Below are 27,919 nucleotides of genomic sequence, written 5' to 3' on the forward strand. Positions count from 1 at the left end.
GTTAAAGCGCTCGCACAGTCCATCCGTCTGTGGATGGTATATGGAGGTTCGTAGCTGTTCCACTTTCATTAGTTTGCACATTTCTTTCATGACCCGCGACATAAAGCACGAGCCCTGATCCGTGAGAATAGAGTCGGCAATTCCCACCCGACTAAACAAATGAAAGAGCTCCCGTGCCACAATTTTGGCCGTCACCGTGCGTAACGGGATGGCTTCGGGGTAACGGGTAGCATAATCTATGATTACCAGTATATACTGGTGGCCTCGGGACGATTTAACTAGAGGGCCCACTACGTCGAGGGCAATTCTTGAGAATGGGGTCTCAATGATGAGCAGCGGGATCAGAGGACTTTTATATTGTACCTTTGGTGCTGCGCGTTGACACTCTGGGCAGCTCCGGCAATAGTCCTCTACCGCTCTCTTCATGCCCGGCCAATGGAAACGCGCCCTTATGCGCTCCATGGTTTTGTCCACGCCCAGGTGCGCTCCGAGGATATGTGAATGCGCCAGCTGGAGTACAGTGGGAATAAAGAACTTCGGTACCAGCAATAGATCCCTAACCTCATCATTCTTTTTTACAACTTGGTACAGCAATTGTCTTTTTATTGCAAAGTGAGGATATGGCAGGTTACTCACCCCCTCCACGGGATTTCCATCTATGGTCTTGATATTCGCCCGGGCCTGCGTTAGGTTTGGGTCTTCCAGCTGGGCCGTTCCGAACTGACCCGCCAGGTCCCTCCCCACCTCGTCCGCCTGGGGGAACTCCGCAAAGGGGTCCTCGTCACTGTTATCCGTCTCGGGGCCCGCTTGAGGCGCTGGCGCGTCGTCACCCACACCTGATGCCGTCTCTGTCTCACTCCCCGGTATATCCAGGGGTTCCGGCGCGTCGTCACCTACATCTGAGGCCGTCTCAGTCTCACTCCCCGTTACGTTCAGAGCACACACCTTCGGCTGACGTAACCCTTTCTTCTTCCTCGGTTTACCCGTAGAGGGTGGGGTGCGCGGGGAGATGACGGCTGAGCACAGCTGGCGATACAGGGGGCAGTCTCGACCAATCAGCAGCGCTACCGGCAGGTTAGGTATGACGCCGGCTGTCATCGAGCAGACCCCCTTGGTGGTTGTCAGGGTGATCGGCGCTGTAGGATACAACTTTGTGTCCCCGTGCACACAGGACACTGACACTTGCGGAGCCTCTGCGTCGCAGTGTGCCAAATGGGGCTGAACCAGCGTTATGGCACTACCCGAGTCCAGGAGCGCTACGGCATCTTTGTCGTTGACGCGCACGGGTAAAAGTGTCGCCGATGTTTCCTTATGGGCCCAACAGGCTGCGCCATAGTTGCACGTCTTTCTGCGGGGGTCTGAAGCTGCCGCCGATGGCATGGACACATCCCGGCCTGGGCAGTTCCACGAGAGATGCCCGGGCTCGCCGCAGTCGTAGCAGCGTCTTTGGTCCTGGTCGAACAGCGGTCTTCTTCGGGGTAGTTCGGGCTCACCTGCGTTCCCTACCCGGCCCCTTGGGCTGGGCTCGTCGGGACCCCTCCTTGTTCTCGGCCGCTCTGGCTTTTCCCCTCGCCCCCCTTTGAGTAACTCCCGCGTTACCTGGTGGGCCTCCACAATATTCACCAGCTGCTCCACGGAGCGGGGGTCCGCTTGACTCGCCTGCTTCTTCGAGTCATAGGGGAGGGCTCTGACAAAGCGGTCCATAACAATCCGTTCCAAAACCGTGGGCCCTCCGGGGTCAGTCATTAGCCAGGCTCGGCTTGTGCAGGTCGTGCATCTGGGAGCGCGGGGAGGCCTGTGCGTCATACACCCAGTCATGGAACCGCTGTGCGCGGGACTGCAGACTATGGCCGTACCGGGACAGAATTTCCTGCTTTAGCCGAGTGTAGTTCCCGGCTTGCTCCGGTGGCAGGTCCTGGTAGGCCTTTTGTGCATTACCCGACAGGAAGGGGGCCAGCAGTCCCCCCCAGTCGTCTTCGGGCCAGCCCTCCCGGCCGGCGGTGCGCTCAAACGCCAGGAGATAGGCTTCTATATCCTCCTGCTCCGTCAGCTTGTGGATGAAGCGCCCGGGGTTAGGCCGCGTCCCGGCGGCCCCTTCCTCCTGCCGGTGAGCGGCCATCCGCTGGAGCTCCGCGTGGATCATCCCCGTCTGTTTCCTCTGTTCGTGCAGGGCCTCTTCGTGCCGGGTCTGTTGTTCCATGCTCGCCTGTACAAGCTGCTGCACCAGCGCGTCCATGCTTTTTCCGTTATTAAATTTATATATATATATATATTTTTTTTAATTTCTTTTATTCTATTCTGATAAAGTCTATTGTTGTTTATTCTGCACCCCTGATTGCCAGTAGACTATGCCCGCATTCTCCACCACTGTGGCAATTCCAGGTGTAGGGGTGGCAGAATAAACAACACACAGACAGGTTGCAGTTCCCAAAATCATACTCTTTATTTTCTTAGTCAAATAATAACGGTTTGCTGTCGGCCGGGCGGCGTCTCCGCTCTGTGGCCTTTTGCCTTGCGCTGCTACGGGGGGACTGAGAGGAGGCTCCTCGGCTCCATTAAGTCCCCCCTCTCCAACAGGTGCACCGCGCCGTGATTCGCTAATCAGGTAATCACTCTGATGGGTATTTAGTGACAGGTGCGTCCGGAAGCGGACGCCCAAACATGGGCAGCGCCCAGCCATTGGGTCGCCACATAGCGCCCATCAATCACCAAGCCCAGGGGTGGCTTGGGGTTGCCACAAAACACAACAACATGTTCTGCACAAACACAACATGTGCTGCATAAACACAACATGTGCTGCATAAACACAACAACATGTGCTGCATAAACACAACATGTGCTGCATAAACACAACATGTGCTGCATAAACACAACAACATGTTCTGCACAAACACAACAACATGTGCTGCATAAACACAACATGTGCTGCATAAACACAACAACATGTGCTGCATAAACACAACATGTGCTGCATAAACACAACATGTGCTGCATAAACACAACAACATGTTCTGCACAAACACATCAACATGTTCTGCACAAACACACCAACATGACATTATATACAGGCAGGTACTGTATGTACAGACAGATGTGGATAGATATATAAACACTGTGAGAATAAATATATATATATATATATATATATATATATATATATATATATATATATATATATATATATATATATATATATATATATATATATATATATATATATATATATATGGTATATACAGCATTATTGCATCATTTACATTTTCAATCAAATGTATTTGAGTGGAATGAAAAGCTTCAGCTCACGTCTTGGCTGTCTTGAGTTATTCTTATCTCATTCAGCTGGAAATGAATTAGCCTACATGTAGTTGTAAACAGATTGACAGGTACTGTAGCTACAGTGTGTTCTGTTCCGTTAGGGGCTCTGCTTGGCATCACACTGCACTCCCTCGCGTACGTGCACGCGCACTGAATAAATTCCACAAATGTACCTTTAATACCAGTATTAGTCTGACCACACCCCTCATCAGCTTACCTTCATAAGCAGGTGTGTGGTCACCTGCTCTCCTCCTTCTCGCTTTCACCACAAGGAAGTGCCTCGGTAGTACCCCACTTGACGTGTTGTTAGTTGACGTGGAGAAAAATATTGTTTACAAGGAAGGAGATACGTTGACATCATATCTTTATTTTCTCTCTCACTATTTTCGAGAAAATACGGCGATATTGTCTTCGTACTGGAGTGTCTGGAAGATGATGATCATTCTAAAAACCCTCCACCGGTTTTCGTATTGGGAGCACGCCGCTGCATGCTTCTCAACGGAAGCGGTGGGTTTCAGGTTGGGTGAGTACTGTTGCTGGCGGGCTTCACTTGTCTGTTAGTGCTATGGGGGCTACTTGACAATGTTTATGGAAACCGGCCCCAGGTTAGGGTCCTTTGTTCAGCCACCTAGGCGACAGAAGACCTTGGTCTGAAGACCATTGTAGTTTAACTAGTGGGCCGCGACCATTAACACTGGTGATCCCTGTGTGTTCTGGACGAGTGGATTTCTCTCTGTCCCGTGTTAAGCCCCTTCTTTCATATCCAAATGAGAGTATTCCTTCACGAGGAGATATGTGCATGGATGTGCGATAGCGGCAGATCCATGTTCAAGTCAGCTACACAGGCCAGTTTGGTGTTGGTAAAATCACCGTTGTAAAGCAGTGTTGACATCTTGTTTCTCTTTTCTCTTAAAAAGTGAGGAGAGGTTCAGAACGGCGGCCTGTCTGGGTGAGTGTTATGTCATTGTATACATGTTCAGGTGATAGCTGCTTAGCTTACGGTTAGCCAGTCAGCTGTTAGCTGCTGCGTTAGCCTGCTGGGATCGCTGCATGGCCTACTTAGGTTGGGCCTACTGTTAGCCAGTCAGCTGTTAGCTGCGGCGCTAGCATGTCGTGATCACTAGGTAACGTTAGCTTGCTGCTATAGGCCAAGGCCTGGCGCGGGGAGCTTCGGCTCCTCGCGCGCCGCCGCGAGCTCGCTTCTGGTCGCGTGCGCCGTTAGCTCGGCGTCTCGCGAGCAGGGGCAGTAGCGCCCGAACGGTTGTAGCGGCCGTTAGCTTAATGCTACTCTGTTGAACGTGCTTTGATTGTAACATGTTTTACACTCTTGACTACGACGTCATCCTTGACAGGGGATGTTCGTCGACCCTGCCCTGAGCCAGGACGGCAAGGTTGCGTCAACAAAGAGGACTGTAGTGCGGGTTGGAGCGGCGACGCTGCCCAGTTCGAACAACACAGGAGCGGCTGTGTTCCTACGGTGTCTGTGACTGCACTTCGCTGATCTACGTTCCGGGTAGGACAAGGTTTGACCAGACCTTATAACACGTCTTCTGGTTTTACTTTTCTAAATGTTTTGTGGATAACGATGTTTTCCCAAACGTGTGTTGCTGCAATGCATTTAGGATACGACGCAAGTTATGTGTGTACTGTTTTTGTCACTGGCAGTTAGCTTCTCCGTGCAAATCGGGTTGTTGTTACAGATGTGAAAATGATCTGGTTGTTGTGTGAGAAACATCATGGTGTTTATATGTACCGTGTACTCACAACTAAGGTAACTAACCTATGAAGCTATGCTTGGTGACAAGTGAGTAAAAGAATGTTCTTTTCTCAGCCTGTGATGACAATGAACAGTGTGTTCACATATTAACAGGTTTTCCTGTTTTAACTGGCCGTATTGAGGGTAAAATAAGAGGATTGTGTTTCCCCCCGGTTCCCTGGGGACTTTTTTCATCCTCCTATCAGACATGTTGTGCACTAGAATTGTGTCTTTTGTGTGGTAGGGATGCGATGTAACCCTTAGCTTGATTGCTGAGGTTGTGCTAAAACTGCTGGAGAAACTTTATTTTCCTAAAAGAAAAGATGGTTTGGTCGCTGTCGTGTGTGCTTAGCAAGGCCTGTGGCCGATACTAATCGAGAATTATGTATTCTCTCATTGTGAAAAACGGCGTTCCTCTGTAGAGTGTTTTTGCCATTTTTTGTAGGTGATGATGGGTTGTGTGTGTCATGTGACCTACAACTGGGTTGGACTGGCCACAGAAGCACATGTGTATGTTGGACTGGGGCTCTTAGAGCCCTCTCTATTCTGTGTTTTTTCCTTAGTAAAAATCAGATAGCAGGTTAGCTCATGCGCTGTGTGGAGCTGTCAAACGCTTCATAGAGCTGACTATGACTGTGTCATATTCTCTTTTTGTCATTACATCGTATCATGGGTGTGGGGTCGTAAAGGGGTGAACTGGTAACCTTTCCTCTCCCCCTTGTTTCTGTCGGTCAGGGGTACACCCCCTGTCCTTCAAGGTTCCCGTCACGTGGCGGTTCGGCACGTTACGGGGGGGGGGGGGGAGTTTCCTGGTCCCACGGCCTGGTATATTGGGCGTGTGCACCGCAGGAATTCCCCCGCCATAGAGTACGTCACCGTGCGCGTCTCTGTTGGTAGGACTTCCGTGTGCTGTTCAGGTCCATGTGATGGATCTGTTTCAGGGGGGTGGTCAGGGCTCCTCCTCACCAAGCGCCTATTCGGGCCTTCTGTGAGTTCGGACTCCTTCTTCCATGTGAGGGAGCCTCCATCAGAGTACAGAGCCTTCCTCCTCAGATTGTCAAAGTGAGTGGACCCTCTAGAAGGTGTCCTATTCTATTGTATATGTATTCGATTCAATTCGATTGTTGAGTGTGTATGGGTTCAGTGCCTCTTCCCCGGAGAGCCCTAAAACCAATTTTTTACATGGCTCAAGGTGCAATATATTCTTTTCAATCTGTACAGCTCGCGTGGGAAGTCTCTCTGGGGATCCCCGTCTCCTTCCTATGGGAGGGTGGTGGGATGTAAAAATGTGAACAATTTTTACCCCTGGCTGTGTAGACTGGGATACATACTGTTGATGCTTCCTTCTTTTCTATTCAAAAAGTGTTGGAGTTAGGAAGTGTCACACCCCTCTTGTCGTTCCCCTGGGCGCCTTGGGGATTCAATGACAGGTCTAAATAGCCTGTTCATTGATGGGGGTGTGTCCCGACACACGTATAGTGCTAGCTCGCTGTAAACAGGCGACTGACTGGCACGCCTTGGTTGCTTGTGGTTGAAACGGCGTTTTTATAAAGCAACTGAGATGGGGGTTTTTCCTCTTCCGACGACCAAATCCCACGACCTGGGTTGGTTTTTCGACGGATTCTCGTTCATGTCTGGGGGATGATGACGGAATGGATCTGAACATATGTAGAGGGGTCTCACGCCCTTGGGGTGGGCCACCAGGCGCGGTTCGCCCGAACGTCTGGGTGGCGCCTTCTTTTCATGTTAGGATCGACACGCATATCTGCCCTTTCTCCTGGAGTAGGCATGTCGGCGTGGTTAGGGCACAGGACTAATTCTGGTCACGCTGGTCCGGATCAGTTGAACCCTTTGTCCGCCGGGGATGCAGATCTGCTGTTCTGGTACCCTGAGGGACTTGGGCTTTTTTCAGGGGGAAAAATGCCAGGTCGGTCCGGGTGTCACGGGGTTAAGCGCTATGGGGACCCTGGTTGGGTACGTTTTTACTCAGCACTGTCGTAATGGCTTGCGGCCATGCCAACCTGTACACGCTCGATCTCGTCGGATCTCGGCCGCTACACAGGTTGGTCCTGGTTGGTACTTGGTTGGGAGACCGCCTGGGAAGGCCAGGTGCGGTGTGCTTAGGGGCTGGTTCTCCATTCTTTTTCGCTCCTCTCTTGCGCATGGCGAAGAGGGGCCTGTTGGGGTGGTCTTTGACCTCCTCTGGTGACCCTGTGCTTCCCGTATCGCCAGGCCCGGTCCGAGGTAATGTTCGTCGACCCGTAGGCCTGGGTTAACCCTTTTTTGAAAACTGAGACACTTGTACTGCGGTATAGCCGGTGTATACCCGCAGGTGTGTTTTGGAGTTTTTTCTTGAGGGGTTATGGAACAACCACCGCATTGGGTAACGCCAAGGTGGTTGATTCCCTGGTGTGTTGGAGCAGTGTCAACTCTCGGGTTCACCGGTTGAGGGTGCCCCTGCACGTTCATGACGTCTGCCAATCGTGTCAGCCTTCTCTGCCTCAACCCCTCTGGGTGGGGGTTTTTAAATGGAGGCTTGGTCATTCAACAACGCCAGCATACGCCCCTTCCGCCGGTGCGGCTGTGTTCAGCTGTCCCCTCTGGCGCCTGTCTCGTCCGCAGTCTCCAGGCTAGGGTTAACAGCCTGTTGCCTGGTTTTTCCCCGGTGCGCTGCCTGCTTCCGTTGGTTGACCTTTTTTGTGTGCTTACGGCCATGCTGACTGCCTGTTCTGCAGGGTCAGTGTGCCAGGCGGTGTACTATTGGGGGGACAGGGCCCGCTCGGCTTACGGCCATACCAACCTGAACACGCCCGATCTCGTCCGATCTCGGAAGCTAAGCAGGTTCTGGCCTGGTTAGTACTTGGATGGGATACCGCCTGGGAATACCAGGTGCAGTAACTGAGGGGCCTTTGTCCGAATACGCTGGCGATGTGGGGGGCGGGGCACTACGTGCCCACCTGGTGGGGTCTTGATGCTGGCATCATGGACTTCTCCGGGCCCCCATTCCAGGGAGTCCAGTCCTTTTGGTGGGTCTGGGTCTTCCTTCGCGCTCCGCTGCTACGGCCTTGCCACGGGGTTGGGTTTGCCCTTGACCCCGTGATTCTGGGGGCAGTAACGAGGTTGTTCCTCCGTTCGTTCCCGGGTGGCGTGCGGGTTGTGCGTGTGTGTAGTCGTGGGGTCAAGCCACGGTCTGCTCACACTGTGCGTTGAGTTGCTTGTGTGCCTCTTCGCACGGTCGGGTCCGTCGCCCTCCCGTGAAGCCCCTAATAGGGGGGATGCCCTCCATTAGGGGGGGTCGGGGGGGCTCGGCCCTCCCTGTTCTGATGGTTGTGGGGGGCTGTCAGCGGGGTGTATTTGTCAGCCAGCGGCTCCGCTTGGCCTCCCTTTGTGCAGTGTGATGCCAAGCAGAGCCCCTAACGGAACAGAACGTTAGGTTATGGCTATAACCAAGTTCTGTTAGTTAGGGGTGACGCTTGGCATCAGACGGCCGCTGCAGCCCTTGACCTCACCTTGTGGTGAAAGCTTGGGAAGGAGGAGAGCAGGTGACCACACACCTGCTTATGAAGGTAAGCTGATGAGGGGTGTGGTCAGACTAATACTGGTATTAAAGGTACATTTGTGGAATTTATTCAGTGCGCGTGCACGTACGCGAGGGAGTGCAGTGTGATGCCAAGCGTCACCCCTAACTAACAGAACTTGGTTATAGCCATAACCTAACGTTATTGGCTATCTGTTGAGAGCTGCATAAACACACCAACATGTGCTGCATAAACACAACATGTGCTGCATAAACCCAACATGTGCTGCATAAACACAACAACATGTGCTGCATAAACACAACAACATGTGCTGCATAAACACAACATGTGCTGCATAAACACAACATGTGCTGCATAAACAAAACAACATGTGCTGCATAAACACAACAACATGTGCTGCATAAACACAACATGTGCTGCATAAACACAACAACATGCATAAACACAACATGTGCTGCATAAACACAACATGTGCTGCATAAACACAACAACATGTGCTGCATAAACACAACATGTGCTGCATAAACACAACAACATGTGCTGCATAAACACAACATGTGCTGCATAAACACAACATGTGCTGCATAAACACAACAACATGTGCTGCATAAACACAACATGTGCTGCATAAACACAACATGTGCTGCATAAACACAACATGTGCTGCATAAACACAACAACATGTGCTGCATAAACACAACAACATATGCTGCATAAACACAACATGTGCTGCATAAACACAACAACATGTGCTGCATAAACACAACAACATGTGCTGCATAAACACAACAACATGTGCTGCATAAACACAACATGTGCTGCATAAACACAACATGTTCTGCACAAACACAACAACATGTGCTGCATAAACACAACATGTGCTGCATAAACACAACAACATGTGCTGCATAAACACAACATGTGCTGCATAAACACAACATGTGCTGCATAAACACAACAACATGTTCTGCACAAACACATCAACATGTTCTGCACAAACACATCAACATGTTCTGCACAAACACACCAACATGACTTTATATACGGGCAGGTACTGTATGTACAGACAGATGTGGATAGATATATATTAGAGGTGGGCATAGATTAATTTTTTTAATCTAGATTAATCTATCTGCAATCCTGGATTTAATCTAGATTAATCTAGATTAAAATGGCTAAAAAAAAAAAAAAAACCTGCCGAAGGCATTCAAAATATTTGTGTTCTACCCAAATAATGACCAGAAGTAAGTCCTTACTTTTTCTTTCCTCCTTATGTTTCTCAGGCCAGGTGGGTTATTACACCATGAGCCCATCTCCCGTTTCCAAAATGCATTACAGACTGTTTGAAAAAGCTGTTTTGCTATGATAATTGGTAATGAAATATCAAAATAATGTTCAAAAAGATGTACTTGTGTTTAATAAGTTGTTTTATTCAGAAGTTAACACAAATAAATAATATTACCAGTACAGTACAGTATCTAGCACACTCTCAGGAGCAAAACAGAAAGAATCATTTCAAACTTGAACTATGTGACATGGCTTGAATCAACTGCTCCAGTGGAGTTGCTTTGATTGATTGATTGAAAACGTTATTAACAGATTGCAGAATGGGTACAATACAGTACAGCTCAATACACACAATTGTTAAGGGGATGCAGACCAGAGAAAGACTTTCGTCTTGTTTACATCAGGGTCCCCCATTTTCAATTCATCAGGACATATATGACATACATGACATACAGATAGTCAGTACTGCTACATCTATACATTTATGACATACCAGATTTGCAAATACAGTACTGTTTGTGATACAGAAGGAGTCAGGAAAAGGGAGTATATACATTTGACGTAGAAACTGTACATTGGAGGAGGTTGGGTGGGGGGGGTTGGGTACACTGGGATATTGACAACCATACTGGGTAATCTACATTGGAGGTGGTTGGGGGGGGGGGGGGGGGGCACACTGTATAAACAAGCAAAACTGTACATTGAGGGGGGGGGGGGGAGACACTGTACAAACAAACAAAATTGTACATTGGACTATTGACAAAACCATACTAGGTAAATGACTGTACATTGGAGGGGGTTGGGTTAGGATATTTACAGGGGCCAGTGTTGAATTGCAGTCTCCCGTAGGTGTCCCTTGAGAGAGGTTTTGAAAGTGGGTAGTGATCCACATTCCTTTACAGCTTTGGGTAGGGCGTTCCACATTGATGTGGCATAATTGCGAAACGTGTTTAGTCCCTTATTTGAGCCGAATCTGGGTTTAACATGATTTGTGGAGCTCCCTCTGGTGTTGTGATCGTGGTATTCACTGACCTTTGGGAAGTATTTTGACATGTACATGGGTACCTTGGTCGTGTAGTGTATCTTGTAGACCAGGCCCATTGCAAGTTGCTGTACTCTGTCGTCTACTCTAAGCCATCCTAGGTTGTCAAAGTGGGCAGGGGTGAGGTGGGTTCTAGGAGTAAGGTCAAGCAGTAGTCTGACCAGTTTGTTTTGAGATGTTTGTAATTTTGTTTTTAGCGCCTTTGAGGTGCTTTGGTACCATGAGGTGCAAGCATAGTCATAGTACCCCTGAATGAGTGCTCCTGCCAGAGTCTTCAGGGTATTCTTGTTTACCAGAGAGGAGATCCGGTACAAGAATCGAGTTTGTTGGTTGACTTTTTTTATTACATTGGATGCCATTTTGTCACAGGAGAGATTAGCCTCTAGGATGGAACCCAGGTAGGTAATTTCATCTTTCCTTGTGACAATATTGTCACCCACTGTAACTGAGAAGCCGTCGGTCTTGCTGAGTTTGTTATTTGAACCGAAGAGAATGGACTCTGTTTTGCCCATGTGTAATGATAGTTTGTTATCAGCGAGCCATATGCAGATTCTGCCTAGTTCCGAGCTGAGGGTTTTTTCAACCTGTAACTTGTTCTTGTCAGAGACCAGCAGGGCTGAGTCGTCCGCAAACAGGAACAAGTTGCAGTCACAAGCTGACGACATGTCATTTGCATAAATTAGGAACAGTAGCGGTCCTAGTATGCTTCCTTGTGGAACACCACAGCTCACTGTGAGGGGGGGGGATAGGGTACCGTTTACCTCCACCATCTGTTCCCTCCCCTCAAGGTAGGATTGCATCCAGCTCACTGATAGACTATCAAAACCAATTGCTTTTAGCTTGTCAATCAGAATGGAGTGATTGACCGTGTCAAAGGCCTTTTGTAGGTCCAGCATGACCATGCCGCAGTATTTGCCTGCGTCCACCTCTTGTTTGATGTGGTCATTCAAATAGAGAAGGCATGTGTCAGTGGAGTGGGATGTTCTGAAGCCAGATTGGAATTCGTAGATTAGATTTTTTTCCGCTAGGTACTTTTCGACCTGTTCGTAGACTATTTTTTCCATGACTTTCGAGATGGAGGTGAGAATAGAAACAGGGCGGTAGTTGCCTGGGTCTAATTTGCTGCCCTTTTTGTGCAGAGGGGTCACCCTCGCAATTTTGAAGTCCTTGGGGACGTGTCCCTGTTTTATGGAGAGGTTTATTATGTGTGTGATGATTGGGGTGATGGCGGCTGCTGAGTCTCTGAGGAATTTGGAGGGGATGTTGTCATGGCCAGTGGCCTTGTTAGGTTGGAGGGCGCTCAGTTTATTGAGTACCTCATCTGTTGTTACCATTTCCAGCTTGAAGTCGTCCTTGCGGACCCCTAGGTTTTTGTAGTAAGCTACTATGTGTTCTACCCCATAAAGCCCTGAGTGGGAGGGCAGTTTGTTTACCAGTGTTGTGGCTATGTTTGTGAAGAAAATGTTTAAGTAATTGGCTACATCCAGCTTGTCTGTGATGAGCGTGTTGTCCGTTTTTATGTTTATGTTTCAGAATCTGGTTTTAAGTTTTTTACTGCATCCTAGTTGATTATTGAGTAATTTCCAAAGTTCACATGGTTTGTTTTTGTTTTCCTCAGTTTTGTCATTGATGAAATTCTTGATCATGGAGTTTACGTCAGTGGCCAATGGTGTCAACTGTGGTTGTACTGGGCAGCTCCCAGGTGTGAATGGAACTGTGTGAATGTGAAGCAGGGCGTTCCTGAAAAAGAGCATCTGTGCTCAGCGAACCTACCCTGGGTAAATAAAGGTAAAAAAAAAATTTTTTTTTTTTTTTTTTTTTAGATTAATGCGTTAATTATATTATCGCGCGATACTAGTATAGCGTTAACGCAGCACGTTAACGCAGTTAACGGCCCAGCTCTAATATATATATATATATATATATATATATATATATATATGTTGTGAAGGATCAGATTAAACAGAATATATATATTTATTTATGGATATATATTGAATAGTATTTATATATCATTTGATATCCCTTGTATATTCCTTGTACATATACACGGAATATCCCTTTATTCTACTACAGCCCATAATAGTTCATTCTCTTATTGGACAAAAGGACCAGGCGCCAGGGACCAGCCCCTGGCGTTCAAGTTCAAAGGTACAGACGAGACATGCCCTTACTAGCCCCAGCTCCACGCAGGAATACGGCTACCGAAAGCAGAGCGGCACTACTTGTCCACTGTGCATATAAATATGGCGCAAGAAATGTAGAATTCCTCTTAGTCCTTTACCCTTCTACCCAACTAAGTAACAAGACGTGAAGCCTCACCCCACGATACCGCGTGCGGTGTAGTATGGCCTGTTTGGCCTTAGAATAGCAGTGAGACCTCGTGCGAATTAATAGCTGAATTGCCAGAGTTTGGCACCGTATTTCTATTAAGTAATAATAGTCTATTATGTATGGTGCATCGTACGGTTAGAGTTCTAAAGTGAGCAGCACCCCCATCGCTTCCTCGTGTTATCTAGAGTCTTAACCAGGTTGGGCAGACCACACGTGGTGCTTTCATCCGAGGAGTTCTAGGCGAGGACCGAGTGGACCTGCACATTGGATTACCTACCCCGACGACTGCTGAGCCCTATACGGCATGGAATATCTATTTGCTTTGGTGCTTTGATTTGTGGAGCGGATAATCGCCAACACCGGTGAGTGTTGGATTTACCCCGAGAGGAGCCAAGGTGAGACGGCGCTCAGACCAGACTGAGGTCGCCTCGCTTCTTCTTCGTTGTGGACCTACAGCTACAGCTACAGCTATCGTCTACAAGAGAGCCCAAGTGTATTCATCTGTGGATCAAGATTCTACGGGCACTGTGTTCTGTACCTGAATTCTCCCTAGAAATCGTTGACCAGACGGGATACAGCCGACGGCTCTCCTACCCCCCCTACTGGCTTACAACCGGCAGGACCCTTTACAGTATATCCCGCTATAATCATTAAGTGCCATCGTTATAATTCCCTAAGAGCCAGGTTGTATACTTGCTTCCTGCGTAACCAGAGATTGGACATTCAGTGTTGATTTGCCTACGAATACTCATTTGCCTTACAAGTGCATTCAAATCATAAATGTAATAAGTAACTATTATATGTACCTTTTGCTATATATTAAATATTTGACTATTACCTTTGTGTGGACCTGATTTCATATATGGGAAAGTGTTCATCATACTTAGATATTGTGTACTGTATGGCCAGTAGTTAAAGTACATAAAGCGGTAGTGGTTTAATGATACCATACTTATCAATACAGTCAGGGAATTGTACCCCTCAGTTACAATTGGTCCTTCGAGCCGGAGGGTAATCAGTGTAATATTAATATAGTGGTATTAATATTGAAATGGCCTATGATGAACACTCCACGAAACGGTCCTCCTAAAGTAGAACGCCCGCAACGTAGACGACAGCCACCTCAGTACTTAGAGGATTACGCTGTCAGTAAACTACCTAGCCTTCTACAAACGGTAAACGCTGTAAAAGTAGAAAGTAAAATTATGTCCGACCCTATCAACCAGGATACCCCGACCACAGAGGCCCTAGTGGGTTCTAATGTAACTGACCAAGCTCACGGTGGGGACCAGGAGGGAACTGACACGACTTTACCCCCGCCAAGACCGACGAAGTAGTCCCCCCAGAGCTCCGGGAGGGAGACAACCCTCCAGAGATGGAACTCTGCACGGAACAAGATGAGGAGAGCGCCGAGGAGATAGAGCTCCAGGACTCCCCGCAGGGGAACGCATCCCCAACGGGTACAGCCAGGAGCGGCTCACCTCTACAAGCGTCTTCCCCCAGCGAGGCGGAGAGGATGCTGTCACAGGCGTTCTTCGCCAGCCTGACAGCCTCTACCGAACGCGATCGACTTTAGGGTGAACGCGATCGACTTCAGGGTGAACGCGATCGACTCCAAACACAGACGCTTAGCGAGCGCGAACAACTCCAAGCGCAGCAACGGAGCGAAGAAGAGCACATACGTCTGGAGCTGAGACGCCTTCAGACGGAAGAGAATATGGCAAGAGACCGGGCCGACACCCAGCGTGCCGCTGCCGGTGCCCAAAGAGAAGCAGATCTCACCAAGCGCGACGCCGAGCGCGACAGACTACAAGCCGAGCGCGACAGACTACAAGCGCAGCTAATGGAGCAGCTGATCACCAGGGCAACACCCCCTCCCTCCACAAAGGGTTCCAGGGCCTCGTCAAGACACGTGTCAAAGGCACCCTCCCCTGACCGAGCAGGCGACCTTGAACTCGACCACCAGAGAGAGTCTACACCCCCCTCCGAACTCCTTCCCCGACCGGTCCAAGTGAGACCCAGCTACAAGGAAGGAACGGCGGACACCGCGGAGAGGCTAAATAAACGACTACAGGATCTAGATGACCTGGCAGAAGAAGAAGAGGGAGAAGAGGAGAGTCAAGCCCGACAGCAGCACATTACTCCACAGGACCAGGAGGTCCAGTACAGCCCAGGCTATACCCCCGCGGCTCTGCGCTACAGACCCCCGACTCGATTCACGGGTGAGCATGACGCACGACCAGTCCCGAGGAATAGCACCTGGACCAGCGGGCCATGGTACCCTGCCAGTACCAGCCCACCGAGAGGCGTAAGAAGAGACTCGCCCAGGAGGCCCCTCTTCCAACGCTCACCGATGTGCCAGCCATCCATGGCGTCATACATTGGCACACCGACGTTTCCAGACTTCACCCATGAGAATCGAGCACAGTACACGGAGCTCCAGATGTGCTTAGAGACAATGATGGTGGATGTCGCTGATGAACGCCACAAGTATGCAATATTATTGAAGCACCTGAAAGTGCCCCGAGCGCACAACATAGCGCTGGCCTATGCCACCTCTACGACCCCATACACCGCGGCTCTAGCAGCGCTGGACCAGAGATATGGACGTATATGGGATTACGTAATACAGGAGATAAGGCATATTGACCGCCTACCCCCAGCAACAGACAATCGCTCACTAGACGACCTGTCTATAAAAGTACAATCCCTGGTAGGGATGCTGGGGGCGCAACGAGAAAAGGGTATGCACGAACTATACGCAAACTCGAACGTCGAGAGGATTTTAGAGAAGCTGCCGCCCGCCCGACAGGAGCGCTTCAGGCGGCAAAGAGACCACCGTGATCCTAACGGTCCCGAGCCATCCCTCCTAGACTTAGCCGACTTCCTGGCGAGAGAAGTCAGCAGCCTACGGCTGGATACGTTCGTGCGGAGCACACCAAGCTCCAGAGAGGGACCTAGGAGAGTAAACGATGGCCGAAGATCGGTGACTGTCATGCACCAATCAGAATCAGTACCGAGCAGCAAGAACCACAGTACCCCCTCGATGAAAGAGAAGTGGAAGATGGTGTGCCCGTACTGCAAGAAGGAACACTGGTTGTCACAATGTGACCAGTTCAAGAAGATGACCGCTGAAGAAGTGAGTCACTGGATAAAGTCCAACAGGCGCTGTTACCGATGTGCGCGCAGTCACATGGCAGCCGAGTGCCGCCTAAAGAAGAGGTGTAGTCGGTGTGACGGAGCCCATCTAGATGTCCTACACGACAGTAACAAAAGAAAGCCTGCACCATCCAGCAACACAAAAGCAAGTGTTATGTACATTGACCCCGCTAGCAGCAGCGGCGCCCAGGTGCTCTTAAAGGTGGTCCGTGTAACACTGAGTTACCAAGACAAGATCATGGACACTTACGCCGTCCTTGATGACGGGTCAGAGAAGACCCTTCTCCTCGCGTCCGCTGCGGCCCAGCTGGGGCTACGGGGGAGCGAGAACCAGATGACTATTCGGACAATAAGACGAGATCTAAAGACGATAAAGGGCGAGAATGTCTCCTTCACTATCGCAGCAAGCGGGCAGCCCGAGAGACGGTACAGGATTACTAATGCTTTCACCAGCCAAGAAATAGGACTATCGCAGTACACCTACCCCATCGCCAAGCTGATGGAGAAATATGTGCACCTGCGTCAACTCCCCATCCCGCTCATAGACGGTGCCACCCCGACCCTGCTGATAGGCTCCGACCATGCAGACCTCATAGTCCCGATAGACCGGGTCCATACAGGACCCAGAGGTTGTCCTGCAGCAGTCGAGACCCGCCTAGGATGGACATTACAAGGCCCCCTCGCCAAGTCTCTTAACCGAACAGCAGCCACTAGCTGCCTCCACTCCAGAGCGACAGAAGGAGACACCACACTCCTGCAGCATGTCGAGAGGCTATGGACACTAGAGACAATGCCCTTTAAGAACGAAAGGAAAGACATTCGTTCTAAGGAAGATATCTACGCTATAGCCCTCCTCGAGCACGGGACAAAGAGAGTCAACGTCAACGGAGTGATGAGATACGCAACTCCACTCCTGAGGCGAGAGGGAATGCCCACCTTTCGCGCTACAAAAGAGGCGACGGAGCGGTATCTATTGAACACAGAGCGGCGCCTAGCCAAAGACCCCGCTCAAGAAGCTGTGTACCGCGCTGAGATTAACAAACTAATCACAGCGGGACACATAAAGAAAATTGACTGGCGACGTCGTGCGCTGCTCCGCGCCTCCCTGATCAAAGACGGCTTTGATCTCCGGCAGCGGGCCAGCAGCGACCCCCCAGTATTGCGCAGCCTCTCCCCAGAGGACAATGCACTACAAAAACACGTCGCAGAGGACCCAGCAGCAGATGAAGAGGTCCAACAAAGTGTGACAAATAGTTTCTACGTGGACAACTGTTTACAAAGCGTCTCGACGCCAGAAGAAGCCGAGGCTCTCCTACTCAAGCTCCGCGCCTCCCTGATCAAAGGCGGCTTTGATCTCAGGCAGTGGGCCAGCAGTGACCCGCAAGTACTGCGCCGCCTCTCCCCCGAGGACAAGGCCGCGAGCAGCGACACCTGGATGGCGACCATCCCAGGAGAAGCCCAAGAAATGACACTAGGACTAGTCTGGCGCTTCAAAACAGACTCGCTCCATTATAGACACAAACCCCTGATCAAGGAGCAGGGAAGGTCGACGGCAATACCGACCACCAGACGGAGTGTATACAGAACACTCGCCAGACAATATGACCCGTTGGGATGTATTCTACCTTACACCACCAGGGCAAAGATGATTGTAAGAGCGCTATGGGACAAAGACCAGGGCTGGGACGATCCCATACCCGAACACCTTGCATCCACATGGAGAGAGTGGGAGACGGAACTCCGCTCACTCCCAGGTGTTAATATACGCCGCAGCTACTTCCCACCCACAGTGAGGCCAGAGACATGCAAGATCGACCTGCACGTATTCAGCGACGCCTCCGAAGTAGCCTACGGTTCGGTGGCTTACTTGCGAGCCCGAGAGGAGGGAGGAGAAATACATACTGCTTTCATCCTGGCTCGCTCAAGAATAGCCCCACGCAAGCAACAATCTATCCCGCGCCTAGAGCTCTGCGCAGCCCTAGCAGGAGCGCAGCTCGCCACGTTAATCCAACGTGAACTCACCATCCCGGTGCAAAGAACAATCTTGTGGTCAGACTCCACGACCGTACTCACATGGATCCGGTCTGATTCGTGCAGATACAAGGTCTTCGTGGGAGTCAGAGTCACCGAGATTCAAGAGTTAACAGAAGTAACCAGCTGGCGGTATGTGGACACCAAACACAACCCAGCTGACGTCATCACCCGGGGAATGTCCCTGGATGACCTCACCCGTCACAACCTCTACAGTGACGGGCCAGAGTTCCTCAAGCTCCCGGAAGAAGAGTGGCCTACACCCACCCCACGGGAGGCGAGTAAAGAGGAGGCAGAGAACAAGAAACCTATGTTCTGTGGGTTGACACACACACTCGTCCCCACAGACCCGGTTCTAGACGATTGCCTCACCCTAGAGAGTGCGCAGCTAAAGACATTTCTGTGGCACCACCCAGAGGTTCAGCCCACAACTGACATTTCAGCAGCTGACTACGAAGAAGCAGAACTCCTTCTACTACAACGAGCCCAGAGAGACTCGTTCCCCGATGAGCTAGCCTGTCTACAGGGAGCAAAGCCCGTCCCATCAGACAGCAGACTGCTCCACCTAGCCCCCGAGAGCGACGCCCATAATCTCATCAGAGTGGGTGGTCGTCTGCGGAGAGCCCCAGACCTACCGGATGACGTTAAGTACCCGATAGTCTTGAACAGCCGACACAAGGTCACAGAGCTGATCATAAAGAAATACGACGAGGATGTGCACCACGCAGGGGCAGAGAGAGTCTTCGCGGAGATCAGACGTCGTTATTGGATACTGCAAGGGAGAGAAGCAGTGCGGCGCTTCCAGCGAACCTGTCTAGACTGCCGTAAGTGGCGCGCGCAGCCCAGTATACCCCGGATGGCTGACCTACCTCCCTGTCGCCTCCGACTCGGCGACAAGCCCTTTCACTCCACCGGTATGGACTGTTTTGGCCCGCTGTATATAAAGAGAGGAAGAGGAACCGAGAAGCGGTGGGGTATTGTATTCAAATGCATGACCACCAGAGCGATACATATCGAACTCCTCCCAACCATGAGCACAGACTCATTCCTTATGGCCTTCCGAAGATTCACATCACGGAAAGGAAAACCGTCTACATTGTTGTCTGATCACGGGACAAACTTCAAAGGCGGAGAAAGAGAGCTGAGAGAGAGCTTCCAAGCTATGGGCCCAGAACTTAAGACCCACCTCGCTCCATCCCAGATTGACTTCCAGTTTAATCCCCCGAACGCACCTCACTTCGGTGGAACCTGGGAACGAGAAGTACGTTCCATAAAGACAGCCCTGTACGCCGTGCTTGGGGCCCAGACTGTGGCGGAAGAAGTCCTAATGACAGTCCTCACGGAGATCGAGGGAGTATTGAACTCAAAGCCCCTCGGTTACGTCTCAAGTGATGTAGCAGATGTCGACCCAGTCACCCCCAACACCCTCTTGATGGGGCGGCTGGACCCCGCGCTACCACAGACAATGTACAGGCCTGAAGAAGCGAACGGCCGAAGAATGTGGAGGTACAGTCAAGTACTGGCTGACAAGTTTTGGAACAGCTTCCTACTCCACTACCTACCGTCTCTACAGACCCGCCAGAAGTGGGTAAAAGAGAGAGACAATTTGACAGAAGGAACAGTCGTCATGATTATCGACCAGTCACTACCCAGAGCTATGTGGCCGGCTGGCCGCATAAGCAAAGTGATCACCGGTGCCGATGGAAGGGTCCGAGCAGCTGAAGTGCTCGTCCAAGGGCGGACTTACACCCGACCCGTGGCGAGGCTAATAGAACTGCCAAGGCTCCCCGATACTATCGATGACGACCATGACCCTATGACTTTGTGAGTTGACTGACCCTTACAGCGGACATTGAGTAGTGGACAGTGCGGTTAATCTGTCTCTGCTTAGCTAATTAGGTGGGACTAATTAGGGGGCGGCTGTTGTGAAGGATCAGATTAAACCGAATATATATATTTATTTATGGATATATATTGAATAGTATTTATATATCGTTTGATATCCCTTGTATATTCCTTGTACATATACACGGAATATCCCTTTATTCTACTACAGCCCATAATAGTTCATTCTCTTATTGGACAAAAGGACCAGGCGCCAGGGACCAGCCCCTGGCGTTCAAGTTCAAAGGTACCGACGAGACATGCCCTTACTAGCCCCAGCTCCGTGCAGGAATACGGCTACCGAAAGCAGAGCGGCACTACTTGTCCACTGTGCATATAAATATGGCGCAAGAAATGTAGAATTCCTCTTAGTCCTTTACCCTTCTACCCAACTAAGTAACAAGACGTGAAGCCTCACCCCACGATACCGCGTGCGGTGTAGTATGGCCTGTTTGGCCTTAGAATAGCAGTGAGACCTCGTGCGAATTAATAGCTGAATTGCCAGAGTTTGGCACCGTATTTCTATTAAGTAATAATAGTCTATTATGTATGGTGCATCGTACGGTTAGAGTTCTAAAGTGAGCAGCACCCCCATCGCTTCCTCGTGTTATCTAGAGTCTTAACCAGGTTGGGCAGACCACACGTGGTGCTTTCATCCGAGGAGTTCTAGGCGAGGACCGAGTGGACCTGCACATTGGATTACCTACCCCGACGACTGCTGAGCCCTATACGGCATGGAATATCTATTTGCTTTGGTGCTTTGATTTGTGGAGCGGATAATCGCCAACACCGGTGAGTGTTGGATTTACCCCGAGAGGAGCCAAGGTGAGACGGCGCTCAGACCAGACTGAGGTCGCCTCGCTTCTTCTTCGTTGTGGACCTACAGCTACAGCTACAGCTATCGTCTACAAGAGAGCCCAAGTGTATTCATCTGTGGATCAAGATTCTACGGGCACTGTGTTCTGTACCTGAATTCTCCCTAGAAATCGTTGACCAGACGGGATACAGCCGACGGCTCTCCTACCCCCCCTACTGGCTTACAACCGGCAGGACCCTTTACAGTATATCCCGCTATAATCATTAAGTGCCATCGTTATAATTCCCTAAGAGCCAGGTTGTATACTTGCTTCCTGCGTAACCAGAGATTGGACATTCAGTGTTGATTTGCCTACGAATACTCATTTGCCTTACAAGTGCATTCAAATCATAAATGTAATAAGTAACTATTATATGTACCTTTTGCTATATATTAAATATTTGACTATTACCTTTGTGTGGACCTGATTTCATATGTGGGAAAGTGTTCATCATACTTAGATATTGTGTACTGTATGGCCAGTAGTTAAAGTACATAAAGCGGTAGTGGTTTAATGATACCATACTTATCAATACAGTCAGGGAATTGTACCCCTCAGTTACAATATATATATATATATATATATATATATATATATATATATATATATATATATATATATATATATATATGTATATATGGTATATACAGCATTATTGCATCATTTACATTTTCAATCAAATGTATTTGAGTGGAATGAAAAGCTTCAGCTCACGTCTTGGCTGTCTTGAGTTATTCTTATCTCATTCAGCTGGAAATGAATTAGCCTACATGTAGTTGTAAACAGATTGACAGGTACTGTAGCTACAGTGTGTTATTGGCTATCTGTTGAGAGCAATGACCGTGACATGCATCATATTTATAAGGAATAGAGAACCAGATTAATAGTTCTATAATTTATGAAGATGGAATGTGGAATCTTTTATCTCAATTATCAACCATGCTATCGAGTATCTAGTGTTCTCTGTTAACAATAATACTTATTAGTATGGGCTTCTCGCATCAAAAAAAGATTAAATTCAATTACAGTATTCCTCCAATGATTTATTTAAATGTAAAAAAGAATATATATAAAATAAACAATATACTCAAAGCCAATTAAAAGTTCCCCTCCGGGTGTATTTTAAACCCTTAAAGAAGGCGGGGAATTGCACGGTTGCTATGGGGTGAAGCCGCCATTCTGAGAGGATCACTCTGGTTGACTGTGTGTTGACATTTTGAGAGGCATGGCATGGTGGTGTAGTGGTTACCACTGTCGCCTCACAGCTAGAAGGTCCAGGGTTCGATTCCCACTTGGGGACCAGGTTTCCGCGTTGCCAGGTACCCAGGTGGGGTATCTCCCAGACCTTTCTGTGTGGAGTTTGCATATTCTCCCCATGCTCGCAAGGGTTTCCCCTTCCGATAAGATAAACCCAATGGAAACTGCATGACAAATAAAGACTTCTTCTTCTTCTTCTTGACTGTGTGTTGACATTCTGAGAGGATCACTCTGGTTGACTGTGTGTGTTGACATTCTGAGAGGATCACTCTGGTTGACTGTGTGTGTTGACATTCTGAGAGGATCACTCTGGTTGACTGTGTGTGTTGACATTCTGAGAGGATCACTCTGGTTGACTGTGTGTTGACATTCTGAGAGGATCACTCTGGTTGACTGTGTGTTGACATTCTGAGAGGATCACTCTGGTCAGTAGTGGTTGGAACACAGAACTTCATGCTATACAAGGCTGTGTCTCCCTTCATATGACCCCTGGCCTCTGCCTCTTCCTATGACCTCTGTTTCTTCATATGACCCCTGACCTCTATTTTCAGGCTGCGATGTCTCCTGCAGCAGATGGAGCAAGGCGAGGTGGACCTGGCTGAGCTCAGGAGGACCGTCCAGCTGGCTGCCTCTGTCCTAGAGACTGTTTACATAGACGAGACACGGTAAGACAAGACACCGTAAGACAAGACATGGTAAGATGGGTAGGTAGGTTTGTCCTAGAGACTGTTTATATAGACAAGACACGGTAAGACAAGACATGGTAAGACAAGACATGGTAAAATGGGTAGGTAGGTTTGTCCTAGAGACTATTTATATAGACAAGACACGGTAAGACAAGACACTGTAAGCCAATACCTGGTAAGATGGGTAGGTAGGTTTGTCCTAGAGACTGTTTACATAGACAAGACACTGTAAGACAAGACATTGTAAGATGGGTAGGACATATACATATATACCCACCTTATACATAAACATATACATATATACCCACCTTATACAACTCAAATAATGTTATATACAGTATATTATATAAACCCACTTTGTACATATACATACAAAGCCACCATATCCATAAATATTTACATATATACCCACCTTATATGACTCAAAGACTGCTATACTATACAGTATATAATATACATATACATTTACATATAGCCACCTTATACAACTCATACCCACCTTATACAACTTATATAACCACTGTATACAACTCATTTATACCACCTTATATAACTCATATATAGTTACATTACTGTAACATGTGGGTTTCCTATTGGCTGTCCACCTGACATTATTGTGACTGACAGCTGTTGCTCCCGCCCCTCAGGCGTCTATTAGACACTGAAGATGAGCTCAGTGACCTGCAGGTGGAGTCGGTGCCCAGTGAGGTTCGTGATTGGCTGGCAACAACGTTTAGCAGCAAGATGGGTGCAGCCAAGCGTCGTCCGGAGGAGAAGCCGAGATTCAGAAGCATCGTCCACGCCGTGCAGGCTGGCATCTTCGTAGAGAGGTGTGTGTGTCTGTCTCTCTGTCTCTCTCTGTTTAACTGTCTCTGTGTGTATCTGACTCTGCATGTGTGTGGGTACATGTGTATCTGTCTCTCTGTTTGTATCTGACTGTGTGTTTTTGCGTGTGTGTGTGTGTGTGTGTGTGTGTGTGTGTGTAGGTGTGTGTGTGTGTGTGTGTGTGTGTGTGTGTGTGTGTGTGTGTGTGTGTGTGTGTGTGTGTGTGTGTGTGTGTGTGTGTGTGTGTGTGTGTGTGTGTGTGCGTGCGTGCATGTGTGTGTGTGTGTATCTGTGTATCTGCCACGTTCCTGAGTCGTAGACGGATAGAAGCAACACGTCTCGGGTTGTGGTTCTGAAAAAGGTCCCCAAAGGCAACACATTTTTATAAATTTGTCATGCAATTATTTTCTCTCAACACACAACTTTCCAAATATTTCTGTGGGTCGAAACAAATATACAAGGCAGTCATACAAGTCGTTTTTGTCCGTTTTAAAATGTCACCACAGGAAGTAAATTATTTCGCCACCGAAAGCCCCAAAGGCCTTTTTCGCTGAATTCTACCTGCATTTGGCAAATGTCAAGCAAAGAGTACACGGTTCTCGCTTTCGGCAAAAGTGTCTAATGTGTTCTAACGAATGAAACACAAAAACATTTGAAATATGACATTATGTTATTTCACCTACATTTCCATGTTCCAAAAATGGCTTTATCCAGAAGTAGATGATGCAGTGTTGCAGTTTTTTCTCCAGACTGGTGTACGAGTCCAGGGCAGACAGTTGATGTACTTTTTTTTGCATCTTCTCATATTACTTGTTGCATATTATTTCAATTATACATAAAACATGTAGCCTATTATTGATATTATTATTATTATTATTATTATTATTATTATTATTATTATTATTATTATTATTATTATTATAATTATTATTATTATTATTATTATTATTATTATTATTATTATTATTATTATTATTATTATTATTATTATTATTATTATTATTATTATTATTATTATCATTATCATTATCATTATCATTATTATTATTTATTATTATTATTATTATTATTATTATTATTATTATTGTTATTGTTATTGTTGTTGTTGTTGTTGTTGTTGTTGTTGTTGTTGTTGTTGTTGTTGTTGATTATTATTATTATTATTATTATTATTATTATTATTATTATTATTATTATTATTATTATTATTATTATTATTATTATTATTATTATTATTATTATTATTATTATTAATATAATAATAATCTGCACAGCGTTTCCCCGCAGGCAGACAGGATAATAATAATAATAATAATAATAATAATAATAATAATAATAATAATAATAATAATAATAATAATAATAATAATAATAATAATAATAATAATAATAATAATAATAATAATAATAATAATAATAATAATAATAATAATAATAATAATAATAATAATAATACTAATAATAATAATAAATAATAATAATAATAATAATAATAATAATAATAATAATAATAATAATAATAATAATAATAATAATAATAATAATAATAATAATAATAATAATAATAATAATAATCACTACCGCTCGCTATCAATCTATAACGCAAATAACGCAGTAACGAACCATTCAGTAACGGCGTTACTGCATTTCAAAAGTAATGGGTTAGAGTACTAGTTATCGCCAAAAGTAACGGCGTTACTGTAACGGCGTTAGTCCCAACACTGGATATAACCTACAAGCTAACCCCCACAGAATGAACCACATCATCATAATAGGGTGAGATTCCCAGCTTGACCCGGAAGTGTGAAAGAGGCTTCTGTTTTATCACTACAATGATGTTTGTCTTTCTCTCTCTCTCTTTTTGTGTGTGTCTGTGTGTGTGTGTGTGTGTGTGTGTGTGTGTGTGTGTGTGTGTGTGTGTGTGTGTGTGTGTGTGTGTGTGTGTGTGTGTGTGTGTGTGTGTGCGTGCGCGTGTGCGTGTGTGTGTGTGTGTGTGTGTGTGTGTGTGTGTGTGTCAGGATGTACAGGCGGACATCCAACATGGCTGGTTTGACCTACCCCCCCGCTGCACTGACCGCTCTGAAGGTACACACACGCACGCACACACGCACGCAGGCACACACACACACACACACACACACACACACACACACACACACACACACACACACACACACACACACACACACACACACACACACACACACACACAATCACCTACTTATTAATATTATTTTCCTAAAAAAACCATATCTATGTCTGACCCCATACACATTAACCATACCAGAAACCTACAAATACCTTGGAGTAACTCTTGACACTCACCTCACTTAAAAACATCAATAACTTAGTCAAGGCAAATCAGAAACTATTTGTTTACAGTGAGATCAGACCATTTCTCACCCTCACTGTTTCAAATACATATCTACATGCAAAATGCAACAATATCTTACTGTCTCCCAATCTGGTCCCTCACAACTAAGGAAATTATAGAACCCATAGCAAGACACAAACACACACACACACACACACACACACACACACACACACACACACACACACACACACACACACACACACACACACACACACACACACACACACACACACACACAATAACCTACTTATTAATATATACTTTTACAAGTATAATCATCTAGTTATTAATATTTATTTCAGGCGGTTGATAAGTGTAGGGTTGCCTCCATGATAATCACCTGGTTATTAATATTTCTTTCAGGCGGTTGATAAGTGTAGGGTTGCCTCCATGATAATCACCTGGTTATTAATATTTCTTTCAGGCGGTTGATAAGTGGACATTTGATGTATTCTGTCTCCATGAGGCCAGCGGAGAACACGCCCTCAAGTTCCTGGTGTACGAATTACTGACCCGCTACGATCTGATCAACAGGTTCAGAGTAAGTGAGCTAGAGATCAACTAACCAATCAGCTTCACAGGGTTAAGATTAGGTTAGGTTAGAGCTATGGTTAGGTTAGGGTTAGGTTAGAGTTACAGCTAGGATTAGGTTAGGGCTAGGTTTAGGTTAGGTTAGGTTAGGTTAGGTTAGGTTAGGTTAGGTTAGGTTAGGTTAGGTTAGGTTAGGTTAGGTTAGGTTAGGTTAGGTTAGGTTAGGTTAGAGATAGGGTTAGGTTAAGGTAGAGCTAGGGTTAGGTTAGGGTTACAGCGACGGTTAGGTTAGAGCTAGGGTTAGGTTAGGGTTAGAGCTAAGCGGAGCCACTCAGGAACACCACCAGGTGGCGAGTATAAATATAGATGTCTCCTCCTCTGATGAGATGATATTTTCTATATTGACATGTTTACATCTATGTCGACACACTGGGTTCCGAGCAATCACAATGGTTCCCTGGTTGCCCTCATAAACAACAGCCTTCATATATACACAGTGTCCATCATTTTTTAATTATGTTGACAAAACGCCCCTCATCTTCAAAAACCACCATATTTGGTATAGAGCATAGGTGTCAAACTCATGGCCCGCCGGCCAAATGTGGCCCGCCACGTCATTTGATGTGGCCCCCCAAGAGCTCTGGTAAAAAAAAATTAGATATATATTTTTTTTTTAAACATTAATCTTGGGTTAAAAAATAGCGGCGTTAAAATAATTGTGGGTTAATGCGTTAATAAAGCTTTAACTTTGACAGCCTTAGTTATTACACATTCTTACACATACATGTATGTTGAACATCTGAGGTATTGATGAAGTAACAAAAGAAAAAAGCCAAAAGCACTTACTCCTCAGACATTCTTTGACAATTTTACAGCCCAAAATACAAAAAAGATCCAGGCGGAATAGGTAACAAAGGGTTGAAGAAATATTGTCTGAACTGTCAGATGCAAACTGGCTGTGTGACATAACCGAGCATCTCGCTCAATTGAATAAGAAGCTGTAGGGACGCAAACAAGTCCCACCCAAAACTTGACCAAT

General features: G+C 47.2%; 1 protein-coding gene across 1 annotated transcript in view; it reads left to right on the forward strand.

Annotated features, from left to right (window-relative positions):
* The window catches only part of pde1a (phosphodiesterase 1A, calmodulin-dependent), a gene marked incomplete at both ends in the record, with an annotated part of 257,482 nt that overhangs the window by 120,510 nt on the left and 109,053 nt on the right, over positions 1–27,919 (forward strand). The window contains 4 exons of the mRNA XM_084314037.1: positions 23,013–23,126; positions 23,795–23,977; positions 25,991–26,057; positions 26,774–26,890. Of these exons, the coding sequence (XP_084170163.1) occupies positions 23,013–23,126; positions 23,795–23,977; positions 25,991–26,057; positions 26,774–26,890 (481 nt within the window). The remainder of the gene's footprint in view (positions 1–23,012; positions 23,127–23,794; positions 23,978–25,990; positions 26,058–26,773; positions 26,891–27,919) is intronic.

Source organism: Notolepis coatsorum (assembly GCF_963971535.1).
Source record: "Notolepis coatsorum genome assembly, chromosome: 5".
NCBI classification, from domain to species: Eukaryota; Metazoa; Chordata; class Actinopteri; order Aulopiformes; family Paralepididae; genus Notolepis; species Notolepis coatsorum.